At 38.9% G+C, this 19459-nt stretch overlaps 2 protein-coding genes across 3 annotated transcripts in view; one reads left to right on the forward strand and one right to left on the reverse strand.

The window, feature by feature from the left end:
• Positions 1–13488, reverse strand: part of sbf2 (SET binding factor 2) — a 128508-nt gene extending 115020 nt beyond the window's left edge. For both annotated transcript variants that reach the window (XM_084405508.1, XM_084405507.1), the window contains exons 1-2: positions 13273–13488; positions 3172–3257 (exon numbers count right to left, since the gene is read on the reverse strand). In XM_084405508.1, the coding sequence (XP_084261634.1) occupies positions 3172–3257; positions 13273–13327 (141 nt within the window). In that variant the 5' untranslated portion in view covers positions 13328–13488. The remainder of the gene's footprint in view (positions 1–3171; positions 3258–13272) is intronic.
• A 2337-nt stretch (positions 13489–15825) lies between these two features.
• On the forward strand, positions 15826–18291 carry adma (adrenomedullin a). Its single transcript, XM_084405510.1, has 4 exons — positions 15826–16000; positions 16505–16608; positions 16702–16815; positions 16975–18291. Exons 2-4 carry the CDS (start codon positions 16517–16519, stop codon positions 17282–17284), a joined length of 516 nt encoding a protein of 171 aa, XP_084261636.1. The 5' UTR covers positions 15826–16000; positions 16505–16516; the 3' UTR covers positions 17285–18291.
• Positions 18292–19459: the final 1168 nt, after the last annotated feature.

Genomic DNA, 19459 nt, shown 5'->3' on the forward strand with positions numbered 1-19459 from the left:
AGTATCCACATCTTAATTATTATTTTCCAAAAAGTTATCATCATGAATTATAATTCATACGTATAATTTTGGGAAGTCTCGCCACATGACATTTTACAACCTTGTCATGAAAAGGTCAAATTATCCGGTATTTTAAGAGATCATGCAGGGGTTTTCTGTATTATTTCACATTATACTACAGGGCTGTTGAATGCTTGAATCTGATTGATTGGTTGATGAATGTTCTAAGGTGTGCAATTATTTTCATGGAAACGCACGGCTAAAGTAGTTCCAGGCAGGTCTTGACCGCATTACATGTCCATATCACTTCGCCAAATTATTTCAGTTATTCCAAAGGTCCTTACAGCCTACAACAGCAAAAGAATCAAAACCCATAATGACACTGACCAAATTATCTCCATGTTTTTTTGCCACAAAATTACATTTTATTATGTACAGAAAGCAGATACTTTCTTTCTCATGCTCTCTCCCACTCAAACGCACACACATACAATGCGGACACACACTTGCACATAAAAGTAAAATAGTTTAGCAACTTAAAAGCTACATGACATTTCTCACTAGCGGGGGTAATAACAGCGCTGTTCTTGAAGCAGATAAACTTACAGTTTCGCTATTATACACTCACCTAAAGGATTATTAGGAACACCTGTTCAATTTCTCATTAATGCAATTATCTAATCAACCAATCACATGGCAGTTGCTTCAATGCATTTAGGGGTGTGATCCTGGTCAAGACAATCTCCTGAACTCCAAACTGAATGTCAGAATGGGAAAGAAAGGTGATTTAAGCAATTTTGAGCGTGGCATGGAGTATTCCACAATCTGCTCAGTTACTGGGATTTTCACGCACAACCATTTCTAGGGTTTACAAAGAATGGTGTGAAAAGGGAAAAACATCCAGTATGCGGCAGTCCTGTGGGCGAAAATGCCTTGTTGATGCTAGAGGTCAGAGGAGAATGGGCCGACTGATTCAAACTGATAGAAGAGCAACTTTGACTGAAATAACCACTCGTTACAACCGAGGTATGCAGCAAAGCATTTGTGAAGCCACAACACGCACAACCTTGAGGCGGATGGGCTACAACAGCGGGTACCACTCATCTCCACTACAAATAGGAAAAAGAGGCTACAATTTGCACGAGCTCACCAAATTTGGACAGTTTAAGACTGGAAAAATGTTGCCTGGTCTGATGAGTCTCAATTTCTGTTGAGACATTCAGATGGTAGAGTCAGAATTTGGCGTAAACAGAATGAGAACATGGATCCATCATGCCTTGTTACCACTGTGCAGGCTGGTGGTGGTGGTGTAATGGTGTGGGGGATGTTTTCTTGGCACACTTTAGGCCCCTTAGTGCCAATTGGGCATCGTTTAAATGCCACGGCCTACCTGAGCATTGTTTCTGACCATGTCCATCCCTTTATGACCACCATGTACCCATCCTCTGATGGCTACTTCCAGCAGGATAATGCACCATGTCACAAAGCTCGAATCATTTCAAATTGGTTTCTTGAACATGACAATGAGTTCACTGTACTAAGATGGCCCCCACAGTCACCAGATCTCAACCCAATAGAGCATCTTTGGGATGTGGTGGAACGGGAGCTTCGTGCCCTGGATGTGCATCCCACAAATCTCCATCAACTGCAAGATGCTATCCTATCAATATGGGTCAACATTTCTAAAGAATGCTTTCAGCACCTTGTTGAATCAATGCCACGTAGAATTAAGGCAGTTCTGAAGGCAAAAGGGGGTCAAACACAGTATTAGTATGGTGTTCCTAATAATCCTTTAGGTGAGTGTATGTTTCGCTATTATCTCTCTCATTCTCTCTCTCTCTCTCTCTCTCTCTCTCTCTCCATTTTGGAATTAGCAACAGAGGCGTGGGATGAGATGTGTAAGAAATTAGTCCTACACAAAATAGCGTTTTAAGGACAAAAACCTGACAAATGTCTTGAAATACAACATCTGAACAATGTCTTAAGGTGTGGTGAACGTAGTATAAGCGGAGTAATTGACTCCGGTCCATTAAATTATTAGAAAATAATGCAGACCCTGGGTGTAACGGCAATAATTCAACGGACCAGAGTTAAATATTCCTTACTTAAATCCTGCACGCTAGTTACACCATTTGATCTTCTTCTTTTTTTTTCAGAAGTCAAAAGTTTTCCAGACTTTTAATTAGTTATTTTAAAATGTATTATAAGTTGCATCACCTTGACATTTTTGACTTCATGCCCCTGAAAAAACATCCAAACGAATCTTAATTCAGATATTAAAAACAAATGTCATCAGAGAAGAGATGTATTTTATATTAGTTTATATTAATATCATCTTTATTAATAAATTAATACATTCTCAGAAGGACACTGTTGTGATAATTCACTGGATGAAAAAAAGTAGCATGTGCAGACCACAAGTCCAATGATGTCTCGCAAAGGTCACTAATTACGTATTATGTCTTGATAAACAAGTAAACAACAAGTAAACAACAATCAACCAGACTGCAGTCCTACAGCTTGAGAAGGACTTTGGAAGCGTCTCACCTCAAAAATCAGGTCAACTTTAAAGCCACTGCCACTCTGGAGATGTACAGCGTGTACTTCTCAAACTCAGATAAGCAAATATTTGGTCCTGAGTTAAGTTGATTTGTGTATGTTAATCGGACCAGTGTGTAGAGCATTAGATCGGACTGAAGCACTTCTGCACGCCATTTAAGTAAATGGACAGGACATGGGCTAGGAATTCTCCAATTAGAGCAAATGGAGGCGACTGGGATAAACCTTTAAGTAAACAATGATTATGCATTTGTTGACAAAAGGAAAGGCTGATATCAGAACCACATGAGTTTTCCGAGGACGTGGGCAGAAGCATTCACAGATTTCAGCAACTTTTTAGAGGGAAAAAGTTACAAAAACAAATTCATATTCTCTAGCAATGTCATATTTACTCTATTTAAAATGATCAAATAAATCAAGAGGGCAAACTGACCAATGGCAAAAACTGACAATCTATCATTGAAAACAACTGGCAAAAACAACGAGGTAGAATATATACACTGCTTTTTTTCCCATTTAGCTACTTCCAGAAGGCAGCTGTTCATGGATAAATGATCTGGGTCTACTTTTGGTTTTCTGTTTTCAGAAAACAGAACAGAAACAACTCCTTACCATTTCCACTCCCTGGGGAAATGCCGTGCCATCCCAGTCCTTTTTGGGGAAGCGCTGAATTATCTTGCCACAACCTTCACCAGATCCTAAAAAAAAGGGAAAAAAAGACGGGGAGTATTAGAAAAAAAGGCATTACTAAGATGTGCGATTTCAGCACTTTTTTTGAAAAATACATTTTCGAAGCAGCAGGAACTGTAGTATGGGGCATATCAGGACAATCCTGACCATAATAATGTTATTAAACGTGATCGTATTTCCAGGTTTTCTAACTGGCAAAATCGCTCCTCATGCATTCCCTTTCTGTCTTTTTGGCGTCTTTCCTAGCCCATTTTTTTTTGTTGACAAAGAAAGCATTGTGCGCACAGGGCCAAGAGGGTTTCGTCAATTAGCGTTTACAAGTGTAAACACTGTAATGTGACAATACTGGTCCTTATGAACACAAATACCACTGGTGGAGAACCAAAAATAGATAAATGTAGCATATTTTAGTGGAATGGTGACTAAGAGGTCAAAGCGACCCGGGCTTTTCTGATTTAAAAGCAAACTGAAGGGTTCATATCTGAACACAGACGTAGAGAGTTAAGACATTATCAAATACTCATACTAGAAAAATGGGGAAAGATATCATTCTTCATTATGATTATCTTGGGGAATGCATCACCGACTGTGATTTTGATAATATCTGGAACGGGGAATTGGAACCTGTGGTAAATACTGGGTTCACGGTATGATGGAGATCTTTACAGTTATCATAATGTGAGTTTGGAAAGACCATTAACAATGTGTCATAACAGGCCAGATATGTAGTCGACAAAAGTATTGATGGTTTGTCACATTTTTGGACTAAATGACTGATCAAATGACAGGCATCTTTAAAGATATTGCTCTTGAAAATGGAAAATTGCTCTCTGTTGAAATATGAAAAAAATTGATTTTGACTCTTAGGAGGAATGTTTGCCAAAATGTGTGAATGTGTGTATAATAGGAAAACTGAATCCTATTGTGAAATTAAATTAGAGGGATATTTTGCTTGAACTGTTAAAACATTTTTTTTTTTCTTTGATGCAATCATATATTTCTTTGACACAGACATGCCGCTTTTTTCTTGGAAAACAGTAGTGCTGACAGTCAACATGCATCTAGATAAAATCATAGCTTTAAAAGTCAAAACACGGGCTTGAGCTACACTAAACAGACTAAGCACCTCTCGGGTTTATGTGGACAGTGCAGAAAGATACAAGCTGTGTTCTGATTCACAGGGTCCCTGATTCACAGTGTAATACCCTGCAATGTCATCAAACACTTGAGTTGCCAAACCAGATTATGCTTTAAGGATATAAAGATTAGGGATTAGGGATATACGTATTATAAATTAATATTAGCCTATATAAATATAATAAACCTAAGCATTTTTATATAAAATTTTCAATTGCATAATGTCTAATCATGCAATGTCTAACCTCAAAATCACCTAAATGTTGTGATAAATAATTTACACTTTTTTAAATAAAAAGAAATGTTTTCATAAATTTTTTTTAATTCTGTCATCATTTAGGCTACTCACCCTCATGTCATTCCAAACCTGTATGGGTTTTTTTCTCTGGAACATAAAAGAAGATGCTGAAAATTTTCCTTTTTTTTTTTCCTCCAATGAAAGTCTGTTTTATAAATATGAAATATATATATTTAAATATCTTATTTTGTGCTGTGTTTCACACAGAAAACAGTCATTTGAAATGACATGAGTAAATGATCTGACAGAATTATCAGTTTTGGGTAAACTATGCCTTTAAACTGTTTGTAATCCATGGACACGATAATGAGAATGGCTTGTAATGGTCACATCTCGTTTTGTATTCGTGCCTAGCAGTCACTCAAGATTAATAAATCTCGACTCCTTTTCATGTTTATGTCACCCAAGCATTGTGTATTATTGTGTATACTGTCTGTGTGACTTGAAACTCACCCTGTAAAGTCCACTATCGGGCAGCACAGTAGCCATAAAGGGGTGGTATAATGCCCTTTTCACAAGATGTAAAATAAGTCTTTGATGTCCCCAGAGTGTGTATGTGAAGTTTTAGCTCAAAATACCCCACAGATATTTTTATATAGCATGTTAAAATTGTTACTTTTTGAGGGTGAGCAAAAATGCACCGTTTTTGTGTCTGTCCCTTAAATGCAAATGAGCTGCTGCTCCCGGCACAGAGGGCGGAGCTTCAACAGCTCATGTCCTTTTACCTCACACAGACACGCACTGAAAATTACAAAAACTTTTAGCCTTTTATGTTCAAACCAATCAGACAAAGAGTCAGACAATGATGGAGAGACTCAAGAAGAAGTGACAACATGTAGACTGCAACAGGACATTTCTGAATGGTTAGTTGATAAATTTATGAAGCTTATGTTTAGTTATCTTCTAGTCATTGATTAGCATATTCTGTCATGATAATCTATAAATCGTGTTCCGGGGGCGGGGTTTATGTAAATTGTAGGGTTAGTGATGTCACTAACCCGGGAGGAATGTCATGTAGTCTCTATCAGCCGTTTGTTGTAGTCCTTAAAAAGCAATTTCTTTAAAAGAAAATATCTCCCTTTGCTTTGAACTTTGAGCGTTGTAACTTTGCAGATGTTGTTTATGCTCAAACAGCAACATTACACACTAACTAAAGTTAAAAAATTAAATCATAATCAACCACCCTTTAATGTTGAGTAGTTATAGATCTCTGAGCTGGCAGGTCTCAGCCAATCAGCACTTAAGAAATCCTCACATTTCAGAACATTATATGTTAATTGGTTCTTATTTCCCTTGTCGTTCATCACTACATGACATTAACATTAAACGTAACTGCCGTGTCCTGATTCTGAACCCCACGACAGAACAGAAACACATGATAGTAAGTATCTACTCTCAACAACATCCTGTGAGAAACACTGTCAAATGGGATTTTCCACTCCATATGTCATGGTGTAAACTGGTTTAAAGAACATTTCAAACAACCGAAGTCAACAGTCATGACACAAACATCAAACTCAGCTAATTGAGTAAAATCTGGTCCTGACATGAAAACACTTGCACATCCAAACCTTGTCGTGAGGTGTGGTTCTACATTGCGTTGGAGGAAAGACAAAACAATGATTCAGTGTCCAAAACTGGAGTCTGACACATTTACACAAACAACTAAAATAAACTCATATCATATTCCACTTTTATTTTCTTGCCCATGCAACACTTGCCACCACAAAGCTCATTTATATCAATGCTTGTGATATAAAAAAATATAGCCCATATAGTCCGGTTTTATTTATAAAGTCCATAATTTCTTTGGTAAGCAGTTTTGTTACAAGCAGATGGGATGGGATGGGTGGATGGATGGGTGGATGGATGGATGGATGGGTGGGTGGGTGGGTGGGTGGGTGGATGGATGGATGGATGGATGGATGGATGGATGGATGGATGGATGGATGGATGGATGGATGGATGGATGGATGGATGGATGGATGGATGGATGGATGGATGGATGGATGGATGGATGGATGGATGGATGGATGGATGGATGGATGGATGGATGGATGGATGGATGGATGGATGGATGGATGGATGGATGGATGGATGGATGGATGGAAAGTCTTTCGCATTTCAAAAGCTCTGACATTCCTTCATTTGTGCTATCAAAACGATACTCCAGACTTATATTTTTCTTGTTCACTGGAAACTTTAATCCATCTTTCTGCCCAGACATTTTTATATAAATCAAAAGCACAGACAGCCGAACACTGGGAGTCAGCGTCTCTTTGCGTCACCACCACGTTAACATCTAACCTAAAACTGGCTCATCAAACAGGTGTGCAAGGGAAACGTAACACATCCCATCTGTACTAGGCTTTAGAAAAATTCTGATGCCCAAGTTCTGCAATCTGCACTATATCATTTACGTAAAGCAAATATTTTGCTTCACAAAACAAGTACATGTTCTTCCAAAAATCCCAGAGCCATCCCTCAATCGGCCGTCACACTGCTGTCCAAAAAACAAGATATGCAAAGGAATATGCTATCATTTGCATGGTAAAGGGTAAGAAAGATTACCAAATCTGTGATGTCAAAACATCTAAATTCCAGGAAGAGAGCCAGTAGACCCGAGCAGCTGCGGAACTGAAAAATAAATGTTGGGAGCGAAATGTAACTCATAGGGTTTTCCAAAGGGTTGATGTGCCAGAAACGAATACAACAAATAGCAAAATGACATAAGTGTAATTTATATTGGCTGTCTGATTTCAACCTCGCCATGGGGCGCTCCGAACAAAGGTGCAAAACAGTTCAGCATCAAAGATCCTCAAGCTCTTCTTGATGATCATATTATGACTTCTTATTACAACTGGTCAAATAAAAGAGCATACAATGAAATATGGTCAACAATGTCAGAGAGTTGGGGTAGAGGTCATCCAATGCAAACTGCTCCAGATATTTCCATGGATCAGGAAACTAGATGTGATCAACCCAAGTTCATCAACAGTTCATCAGTATAACCTTTCACCAGCTTTAATGAGGGACAAAGATGGACGTTTAAAGCAGGCAAATCATTTGACAAATTCAATCATCTTTGTTTTTCAATTTTTAAAGAACATTGAAGACACTTGCATTCCTTTTTTTCTGATCAAGTACATTTTGTCTGAAATGATAAACATCTTAATGGCGAATCCAAATGATCTAGGCCCAAAACCGCAATCTTCTATTGCAAAACAGCCTAGTTGAAGAAACCAAAACAAAGTGTGTGTCACTTCCGTGACAATTCCAATTGATTCCACCATCTTATCTTTCCATGAAGCAATCAGTCTTGATATCAACATCCCACTATCCATAAAATGATAGAGGTGTTAAAATGAGACTATTTGTATAAACTAGACTTCAAACATTTATGTGGTCTGCCAATTGAGTTTTCCACTGTCCAGTGGCAGCAAAACATTTCCTCTGTTCGTTAAAAGTGTCATTTCCAACCACAAGGCACTCATTTACGCTCGTAACGTTAGCATAGACTTTGCACGTATATGTGATTTTGCCAGGAATTGACTCTTTCATTTGAAAGGAAATCAAAGCAGGAAGCGGATATCAATAACAAAATGGACATTAAAAAGAAGGACTGTCCCCACAGGACGATGCTTTGGATAAGAAGCTTTTAATGATAGTCAGTCATAAAGACATAATTCCCCAACAAAGGACACAAATATTGTGTTTATTATTCAGAATCTGAAGAATAAAATGTTCAGGGCAAACACACAAAATAACAGCATGAACATCAAGGGCAACATGCTTCATATTCATTGGAGCAAATCCTTTTTCTGCTGACACAACTGGTTATCTGTGCTAACTTCACCTAAGCTGGAACTCATTACCAACAGTTTATAGGTGATGTATCGAATATTCACAATATGTTAATAACACTGTTTCTGGTCAGTGGCCGATGCCAATACCGATAATGAAGTATCCCTTTAATTATGAAATATGTATTCGTGGTGTGCACACTTGATCTGAGAATATCATATTACTCCCGCATGGCCGCATCTTGGCTCATTTGAGCGGGACAAGACTAAATCAAGTGTTTATTGTTTACTTGATTCGCTTTTAACTTGCTGCAAGTTTAATATTCTGGATCAGTCTAATTCATAAATGAACCGGTTGATTGAAAAATCGGCTCAAAAGATTCGCTCACGAAACGGACATCACTGTCGGGTCTCGGAGAAGATCTTGATTTCTTCACTTGAAAATAATGAGGAACTGCATTTTTTCCTGAAATTAAGTGGAGGAAAAAGAAAGTTCCATAAAAACATGGCAGACACATTAGCCTACAGTTTCATTTAGCCTAGTTATCATACAACTGCACCCGACATGCCTTATAAAATAACAACTGAAAGTATAAGTGTGTCTTGCCATGTTATTTAAGTTGCATTAGCCTAAAGACCAGCTTAGCAAAACAATAATTTCAGGAAAATTTCGAGATACAGGCTAATCGTTTTTCTGCGCATTATAATGAAGGCTTTTCACTGAACTGTATGCCACTGGACTTACAGAATATTAGAAAATGAAGCATTTACTGTAAACAAAAGAAGCATCATGTTGAAAAACGTAACATTTCATCAGAACTTCAATCTTGCTTAATAATGTATAATCACATTCGTGTGGACTATTTTGGAAAGCAGCCTTTAAAACACTAATTATTAGATACTACAGCCATCCATTAAAATAAACTGTCAGGAAGAGCCAAGAAAACATTGCTCATCCACTTACACTAACAGCTAATGTGTTGCAGAACACGAATACATGAACCAACTCATCAGAAACTGAAGTAGTCTCCAACATTGAGGTCCAGATTTGATCACTGCATGCCACTATTCCCAAGGGTTCACAGCCGTCAAGTAAAAAAAAAAAAAGAAAGAAAGAAGAGCGATCACACAAACATCTGCAAATGGAAATGCTTGAAAACACCCTGTTTTGTACATGATATATTTAGTGTTCCACACCAGGTTTTACTTACATTATGTAATTCGTTTTTTTAGCATCCAAGTTTAAACAATACAGGATCTTGTACAGAGAATAGCCTAAACTGCAAGGCTTTTGAGAGCACTCATTTTATGATGATACATTCAAACTAAAGAAATCATGTTTCTTGGTTTCCCTTTGCCATTGAACATCATGCAGCAGCATCATTAATATCCAGTCACCTGTTGTAAGAATAAGCGTTATTGCTTAACGTTTGTTCCCTGACAAATGCCGTAAGTAACACATTAGACACTAAGACAAATGCCTCTGAACATAACCAAAGACTTGGATGTACAATACAAATATACAAATGAATAGGGGAACGGCTATGAATGGGAGAAAGTGCAACGTGCAATATGGAGTATTGTATTAAATATAAAAAATATATTTTTTGCCATGATTTGAGTGTTTAGAAACAAGATCCAGTATCAAGATCAGATGGAGGACCTGCACCTAGACACGACCACAACGCATGATGTAGTCAGCCGGATCCGGACCGTATCCATATCAGATGGAGGACCTGCACCTAGACACGACCACAACGCATGATGTAGTCAGCCGGATCCGGACCGTATCCAGATCAGATGGAGGACCTGCACCTAGACACGACCACAACGCATGATGCAGTCAGCCGGATCCGGACCGTATCCAGATCAGATGGAGGACCTGCGCCTACACGACCACAACGCATGATGCAGTCAGCCGGATCCGGACCGTATCCAGATCAGATGGAGGACCTGGAGGAGAACTGGCCCCCCAACTGAGCCTGGTTTCTCACAAGGTTTTTTTCTCCATTCTGCCCCTGATGGAGTTTTGGTTACTTGCCACTGTCGGCTTTTTCACCTTTTTTTCACGTTTGTTGCCATTGGCTTTTGGCTTGCTTAGTTGAGGACATTAAATTTAACATTTAATTGAATATTCAACAATAATATTGATCGGCCTGCATTGACACCATTATATGAGAACTGAACTGAGCTGGACAATGACATCACGGTTTTCTCCAAAGCGGCTATATATATATATATATATATATATAAACTAAATTAATAACTTTTTTACAACAAAATGAAACATCACTGAACTTACTGGACTGTGACGCTATTTTCTTCTGGAAGCAAACTTTGTTGCATTTTCCTGTTATCTCTGTAAAGCTGCTTTGAAACAATCTGTATTGTAAAAAGCACTATATAAATAAATAATAATAATAATAATAATAGTGAATTTTCTCAACTTCTCAACTCAAGCTCAGTGCTTTACTGTCAAATGTGCATTTCCAAGAAATAAGCATGTAATATTATTAGTTACTGCATGTTAATGCAAAACAAGTAGGCTAATTTTATGATTAAATTAACTTTATATTTAAAAATCCCCCAGCACTACCAAGGTAGCCACCATCTGTTGAACTTAGGGGTCTGGAGCCCTGTACATTCACTTCAGTACCATTACAAAGAAGTCTCCCTGAGCAGTTATTTTAGAAAAGTGCTCTGAGAAACATTTCAGGACAAATTAGGAATGTTCAATGCCGTCTCACTTATTATATTTATCTAAAGGAGGATAAAAATTCCAGCCACACTTTTTTGTGAGGATGATGCCTGAATTCACACAACCCCCCACAGACGCCAAAAACACTGAGTTCCCCAGCACAACACAGCCATTTATGCACTGGAAATCTGTATGAGCCTAAAACGGAGGACACTGCTTACCTATTCATATGCCACAAGCGACAGAGACGATTCAGAAAGAGCAGCCCTTAAAGTCTGAAGCCTGGAAGTTAGCCAGCTTATCTGATGCCCTCTTAGAGGCAAGTCAGTGTCTTTGAGCAACTGAAAGAAAGGCCTCACTCATTTGAACTCTATGGATGCTTATAATTGCTGAGAAAGACACAGCAGCATCACCAAGACTCCTACAAAACATAAACAGTTGTCCGTTCAGAGAAGACACAGGCTACATCACAAGAAAGACTGTGGAAATGTCTGGAGTCCGGCTCACAATTAAAGAATTAAATGATTTTTCTACTGAAACACAGAAAACCGAAACTCTGAGTCTGACCCAACACATGATGTATGGACAAACACGGAAGTGCAGATGATAGAGCAAAACAACACACCGGTCACGCATTAGAAGTCAAGCAAGGAGTTTGAGTTTGTTGCCCAGGCCTGTTTGTTTGAACCACGAGATGCATTGCATACTCTCAACTAAGCTTACGCTAGAATCAATTTTTGTTAATAAAAACACTATTAACTAAACACACACACACACAAAAAACCTCCTACATTCTACGTCATGCGTAAGGCCAGAGGTCACTGAGGTCCGCCGGAACTAGACTTGCGTTAGCCGTTACCAGAAGCCAGTGATTTATAGTTTATAAAAGTTATAAATATAAATATTTTTCGTACAAAACCGCATCACTTCGCTTCAGAAGGCCTTTATTTCCATACTTGAGCCGTATGGATTACTTTTATGATGCATGGACGTGCTTTTTTGGGCTTCAAAATCTACCATTCACTCCTATTATTAAGCTTGGAAGAGCCAGGATTTTTTTTTTTAATAAAACTCTGATTGTGTTTGGCTGAAGGAAGAAAGTCATATAGGATTGCTTGAGGGTGAGGAAATTATGGGATAATTTTCATTTTTGGGTGAACTAACCCTGGGCCTTTAAATCAATGTTGGGAATGAAAAGAAGTGGAAGAATCTGTTATTTGCTTCACTGCACGTAGCCTATTTCTTGTGACAGTTAAAGGGCTACATGAGTCAGTGTAATAATAGGGGATAGTGAAGAACATCACTTTACACCATCGTTTGTGTGCGGACGTGGTGCTTGCTTCAACCTTTAGATATGTAAACATGATCATGTGCTGTAACTGAAAGCACCTGTAGACCCATTCCACACGATTACGCACAGCTCGAGACACGTAAAGTCCTGTTTCCTCTGCATCCGCTTTCCACAACACAGGAAGAGCTCTCCGGCGGATCCGTATGAACACACACACACACACACACACAGGTCCGCTCTCAACTGACCCAAACCTCAGGGCCAAATGTGGAAATCAATGCGACATAGAGCGCTTAAATCGCCATTTAGAGATCAATGCCTGCGGCTTGAAAACACATAGTAACAAGTGACCGCATGAGTCATCGCGCGCGCGCTTTATTTTCACTGTTTACATGTACACGCGACAAATACAGTAGGTGTGTGTGCTGAGATTTACTGACAAAAACACTCATATATCAAATAAAAACACATTATACAGTATGTTTTCATAAAAACATTTGCTTTAGCGGTGTTGTACATATACATATTAAAACAAAAGCAAAACGACCACATCAAAACCAGCTTTAAACCTCCCATTTAGACAAGCACATACGGCGTAATTCATAAACACAAACAACAATAATCAGTGTTGCTCACTGATAAAAAACCGATACGGAATTCCTATTGACACCGGATTATAACACGTCCAAGAAAGTGAAATCCATCCATTAATCTCTTGAACCACAGCAGCTGCACTATTTGTAGCTAACGGCCTAAATAAATCACAACACTCCTCCAAACACACACCACCACTTACCAGCCTTCTCCTGGTCGTATCCCACCACTGTGAAATAATCAGCAAGTCTAGCCATGGTTTCCTCTTTAGGCGAAATTCTGCAACACAATTCAGCATTTTTCTTTCTTCAAAAGCACAGCCATGTTTGACACAGAGAGAGCCAGTGCGCCTGCGTGGACTGGCGGTTGGCCGTGCATGGGCGTGGGTCCTGCGCGTGCATTCACTGACACTGGCGAGAAGTAACATAGGCTATTACATTCATATATTGAAAGGGATTTCTTAAGACTCGAATAATGTCGAGTAATGTTATATTCAATTCAATTCCATTCAAATTTATTTGTATAGCGCTTTTCACAATACATATTGTTTCAAAGCAGCTTTACAGAAAGTGCATTTCAGAAATGTAACTTACATAGAAAAATACAGTTAGTTAATCATGTATTAATTTAGGGCATAACATATCGCCAGCGTTGAGTCGTCTCTTCACGGGTGTTGGGGCATCTGAAGTTTCCATGAGAGGCTGGATTCAAACTGGAGCTGACAAACTAGCGTCCCGAGATAACAACAGAAAAGCAGATGGGAAATAATTTGCATAGCTGCTGTTCATAATATTAATGCATTCGATTTTGATGCTTGTTTGTTTGTTTAACTTCTCTTTCGTAGACCATGCACAATTTGGTAATTCGCATGTCTCAGAATTTTATTTTGTTTTTATGATGCCACAACCATGTAAATGTTTCAAAGTAATATGTCATGCAGCCTAGGCTAATATGTGATAATGATTATTAACCTTTGAACACAGATCGTCACTGCTTTGCACAGTTTTTTTTCCCTTTCTTTCTTTTTTTCAGGTAGCCTAAAGTTGGGAGATGATCGACAAAAGTGAGAGTGATTGTAAGTTTGAAAAGGTATAGGCCTACGTAATTTTACTTTACGACAAAGTCCCTACTGGAATGTATAAAGCTGGTTATGCTGGTTTTGGAACATGGTTTCGAGTTGTGGTATACCAGCTCTAACCAGCTACCAGATCAATCTTAGACTCACCAGTCCAAATGATCCATAATCTAGATTCTTTTGGACCAGTTATTGACCACAAATTACTCACATAGTAAGTAATCATATAAAAATATCCAGACCAAATGACATGGCTCATATTAGTTTATAATAGTATAAATAATGTTCATAACCCTTCAGATGATATGGTATGCATAAGGTCCTCGCAATTAAATTACTTAATGCAATTTTTCTACAATAGGATATATATATTTTTGCATTTTGTTGTTCATGTATGTTCTTTATTCCCATTGAGAATAAAGCAGTTTACAATGGCACTGAATGATTACCATATTCACATACTATGGTATTTACCGAGGTGCTTCCAAGAATGGCATGGTACATTTTTGTTAGTAGCTAAATGACATTTCTCAAGGAATGTTGCAGTTTTCAAATGACTTTTTTCATCTCTTTACTCTATAATCCTATGATCCCCCCCAAAACAACAACAGTATGAAATTGCTCAATGACATCAGGGTGTTCACTGTGACTCATTGTAACTGTAGCATACCTGAACATGTGACGCACAGGTAGATCTATACCTCTCACCTGCCTCTCATCATACATGATCAAATATCAGCAATTCGTGTGATGGCTATGACATGTTGGTTTAACAAACAATATTCACCATATATGGACTGAGAGGCAAACAACTGGATGGTGTCAGTGTGTGGATATTGTGCAATCTTTGACTTCCCATATAAGGATACATCAGGACTGCACAGTAATTAACATGAACTAGTTACATTTATGTGAAATAAATGTTGGTGGTTCAATGTAAAAAAATTACAAATAATTTTTTTTGGGTTAGAAATGATGGACTATATTTTAGTACCATATAAATTTAGTTTTGATATTGATGCAATTTGATCTAGTCTAAAGTATATATATAAAAAAACATTTATAACTAGGTGAAGGTCAGCAGGCATTCTGTTATCTGTGTTTACATATCCAGGAATAGAATTCAGTTTTACCTCTTGCATAGAAAATCTGACTCAAAGTTTCTTCAGTATTCATAGATCAACTGTGTTTATTTTCTGAATGACTTTAAATATCAGCTTAATAAGTATACGCTTAATGGTCCTTTCTGACACTGTCATGATTATAGTTTTCTTCAGTCTGTACCTCTTTTTATTTGATCTTGTGTACCATGTTAAAACTAAATCGCTTCATTACATAATTAATTATATAAAAAACTTTTGTGTCAGTTAAAATTAGTCAAAGTAAGTCAAAATGAATGAAAAATTTTGTCAAACAAGTTTTGTGTGTGAAACAAGAAGCTGATGTCTTTTTAGGGACACGCATATCATAGTTGTACCCCCAAACAACGCCCAAAATCATGAGCAATGTTACTGGTAAAAGAATTCCAAAGAATTCCCCGGATTGGCGGCTGCCTATTCTTCCCAGAAACACTGATAAAAAGTAATTTCAGCGATCACCCATCAATATCCTGAGTTTCGTTTTCATCTATTTCATGCTGTAATTGAGGTGGTTACCCTGAGCTACAGAGAGGAAGTGCTGGGATGAGAGAGAGTGTGAGACGCGAGCCCCTCCCACCCTCCAGTATAAATGCACTAACTCCTGCTGAGGAGAGTCAGACTATTAGCAGAGTATCAGCGCTGCACCAGCAAGTCAAACGCCTCTGGATTACTTTCTACACGGACTTCTGAAGCCAGCCGAGAGTACTTCAACACAGGTATGCATATGTGTTTCTGTTAGTTGCTCAGTGTCTTTTCTTTTGAGGTCAATGTGCACAGGATTTCTGTACAGTTATGTGAGAAACTGAGCCTCAGTTTTGCATCTATAAGCCAGGAAAGTAGCTTCTGTCTGTTAGGCAAAAAATCTAATTTGAAGGGAATTTGAGTGACTTTGTATCACTTTTTATTGGGTGCTGATGGAGTTGGAGACACCCTGCTTTGTAAAAATCCACTGTTTTGTACATCACTGTCCCTTTTGCAGCTCATCAAGGACCTTACGCATAGTTGCAAGTTTACTTATTCATAGAAAGTGCGACCTCAGCTTGACATTGTAAATAAATGCACAATGAGTGTAAATAGATTGGATTTTGGACTCTTGTGCAAGCGTGAGCAAAGCATGGTTGGCACAGAGTAGGGGAGTTGCATGCAGGTGATTGGAGGTTTCAGTTGCTTTCTGTCAAACTGGATATCTAACAGATGATTCATATGCTTTTCCCTTCAAGATTTCAGCCACGATGCAACTGATTCTGCAGTCAATCTTCTGCTGCTGCCTGCTGGCCACCGTTGCACCCAGTGTGGACAGTGCAAAACACGACCTGAAAAGAAGGTGAGCTGATGTGATTTGATTTGGGTTTTTTAGTCATGTTCGGCATTGGTTGAAAAGTTTCTAATGAAAATGGCTCCTCTTCTTGATTCTTAGTGTCCGGCTGCAGAGATCAAAAAGGGATTTGAGCCTTGCTGCACTGAGGACTTTAGACAACAGCCAGTTTGTCAGAGAGGACGATGTCAAAGACAACTTAAGGCCACATTCCAGGTAAGAAAAAAGGCATTGCCTACCAAAAAGTTACGTGTGGTGGTTTCACATGATGGAGTCAACCAAGTAACGTCAGAAACTAAGGCTGTATGCCAAATTAAATTGCTCAGGAACACCGGGCATGGCATTAACGTCTTCTTCCCCTGTCTGTCTTGACAGCACTGGCATCAGCATGAGGACAAAACGCTCCAAGAACTCCATCAACCAGTCCAGGAGAGCGGGCTGCTCTCTTGGCACCTGCACGGTGCATGTTCTGGCACACCGTATCCATGACCTCAACAACAAGCTGAAGATCGGGAATGCACCCGCGGACAAGATCAATCCCTTCGGGTACGGCCGGCGGCGAAGGTCCGTTCCAGAGAAAGTAATGACTCTGAGACAGGAGGGCAAAGGGATGAGGACGGCGTGGAGAAGCTCAAACTCTCAGTCACGGCTGCACAGGTTAGAAGTGTTACTCAGACGGACGTGAGCGCACAGAGCGGGAGCTCTCCGGGACGCGGCGACAGAGGCTCGCCGGCCAAATACCAAATTCTACAAATGCCTCAGACTCCTGCCAAGAGTTCTCTAGCGCATTCTTTTCCAAGCAGAGGGGCTGGAAGAGTAATCTTGTCTCCTGAAGTCTGTCGTTGGAGGAGAAAACGTCTAAGAGAAGCGCAGAAACAACAGCAGCTGTTCATCAAGCACCGTGAAAAAAAAAAATGAGGGGAGATGCCGATGGGGCTGCTGAATAAGTGTGCCTTGGATATCATTGCACTGAAGTGGACTGGCCTCAGGGAAAAGCAGAACCTCCTCTCCTGGGACAAATGGACTGCCCTCCTGGTGAACCAGTCGGTGGGATTACGGCCCCGAGTTAAACTGTGTCTGTCCAGTGACTGTGTCAGAAAAGTCTTTGGACTTCAAGCCAATTCAACAGGGAAAGATTCATGATTCTAGAAAGGAATACACAGAGAGAAAGAGACTTTTTTTAATTGCCAATGAAGGTGTTTCTAATTTGGAATCACATTTTTGGACACTGTAAGCAAGATGAATGCCTTTGATTATATGGATTGTCTGTGCCAGTCCACAAGGATTGTATTCGAACTTACTTGAACACTGTTATTGTTATTATTTGTATAGAGATATGTGCAATCTATTTCTTTCTTTTTTTTAGCGCAAGTATATGTATATTTGAAAAAAAAATGGTCAAAGATATCACTATTTAATAGTTTTATATTACTTTATACTACTTACAGAGATAGAGCTATTTTTGTACAGGGAAAAAAAATAAGGGCATTGAAGGTAGCGTTATTATATATATATATATATGTTATTCATTTATGTCAAGGATGTCTCAAGCTGTTGTAATAGGATAACTTTTTATGCAATTATATATTTGTAAATTGAATCTATTTTATTTGTGTGTGTGCGTGCGCGTGTGTGTGTGTGAGATGAATTAATGTTGTCATTCAATAAACTTTTGCATACAGTTAAAGCTGATGTCTTCTGGCACTCGTCTGTTTATTTCACAGGAAGTGAAGGTAGTAAAAGGAAAGTGTCTCTCCATTGTTCCCCATCTGGAATGCCAGGTGTACAGACAGATGATCAGCACCTGGTCTGGGTTATTACATGCTGACCTGGTTTCACAGACAGGGCTTAGATTAAGCCATGATTAGGCCTGAGTTCAATTAAGACATTTAAGTAGCTTTTATAAACATGCCATAGAAAAGAAACATTACTGGTGTGCGTCTCGAGACAAAACAATGGCATTTAAGATATGGCAGTGCAAGTTGCTTTCAGTTAAAACAGGTCACACATGAGACATTTTGTCTGTGAAACCAGGGGGTTAAAGGCCCTGTAGGGCAAACGGGGTACCAAGTGCATTCCTTCTTTCCGTTTTCCATACCTCATCTCAAGTTATCTGTAATTGAAGGAGCTATGGGCCAGGACTGTGTTTAATGGGAGCTCTGCAGGGGACAGGTTTGTGGGATGTAGAGCAGAGGTGAGAGGCGCTCCATAGGACATTCCACTTAAACACATAATTTCCAGTCCTGTCTTAATGAGATGGAACTTCCGAAATACACTTTTTACTGCTGCACCCATGTAGCCTTAATATAAAAGCACCATATGATGCTAATCACAAATAAATACAGTGTCAGGAAAACATTGAGTTTTCGTTTAAGAACTATCCACTGGATTCAGGATGAAAAGGCAGATGTTTCAGCTGTAGCCTTCCGTTGTTAAACTGTTCCCACAAAGCTGGGTTGTTTACATTTAAGTCAATTTATTGTGGTAGTCAGTAAGCCTGGAAAATCTGACACTCTCTGGTGCCAAAAATCTTAAATCAACACAGCCAACATTCACAACAGCAACTTCTAGAGTCAAAAACAGTTAACAGATAACAAGTTAATGTTTTCAGTGTTCCTCCCGATAAGTTAGGCACTCTGACTAACTTTTGTGGTTTCTAAAATATTTGAAAAGCCCAACTGACACATATACTTATTGTTGAAATTGTTCGTTTGACTTAAGCCTTTTTCAAGGGGGTCTGACACTCCCAACCATAACTCTCATCTTGCAGCTGAAAATAATGTATTAAATCATTATCTAATTTTAATGCTACAGCTCCACCTTGTGGTTATATAATTATTGGAGTTAGCTTTCTTTAGTT

This window comes from Rutilus rutilus (genome assembly GCF_951802725.1).
Source record: "Rutilus rutilus genome assembly, chromosome: 3".
NCBI lineage: Eukaryota > Metazoa > Chordata > Actinopteri > Cypriniformes > Leuciscidae > Rutilus > Rutilus rutilus.

Excerpts from the sequence above, each read along its gene's own strand:
- adma (XM_084405510.1), top strand. The coding sequence starts at position 16,517 with ATGCAACTGATTCTGCAGTCAATCTTCTGCTGCTGCCTGCTGGCCACC. Across the intron at positions 16,609-16,701 it reads AAACACGACCTGAAAAGAAG|TGTCCGGCTGCAGAGATCAA; the intron begins GTGAGCTGATGT and ends CTTGATTCTTAG. Across the intron at positions 16,816-16,974 it reads AACTTAAGGCCACATTCCAG|CACTGGCATCAGCATGAGGA; the intron begins GTAAGAAAAAAG and ends CTGTCTTGACAG.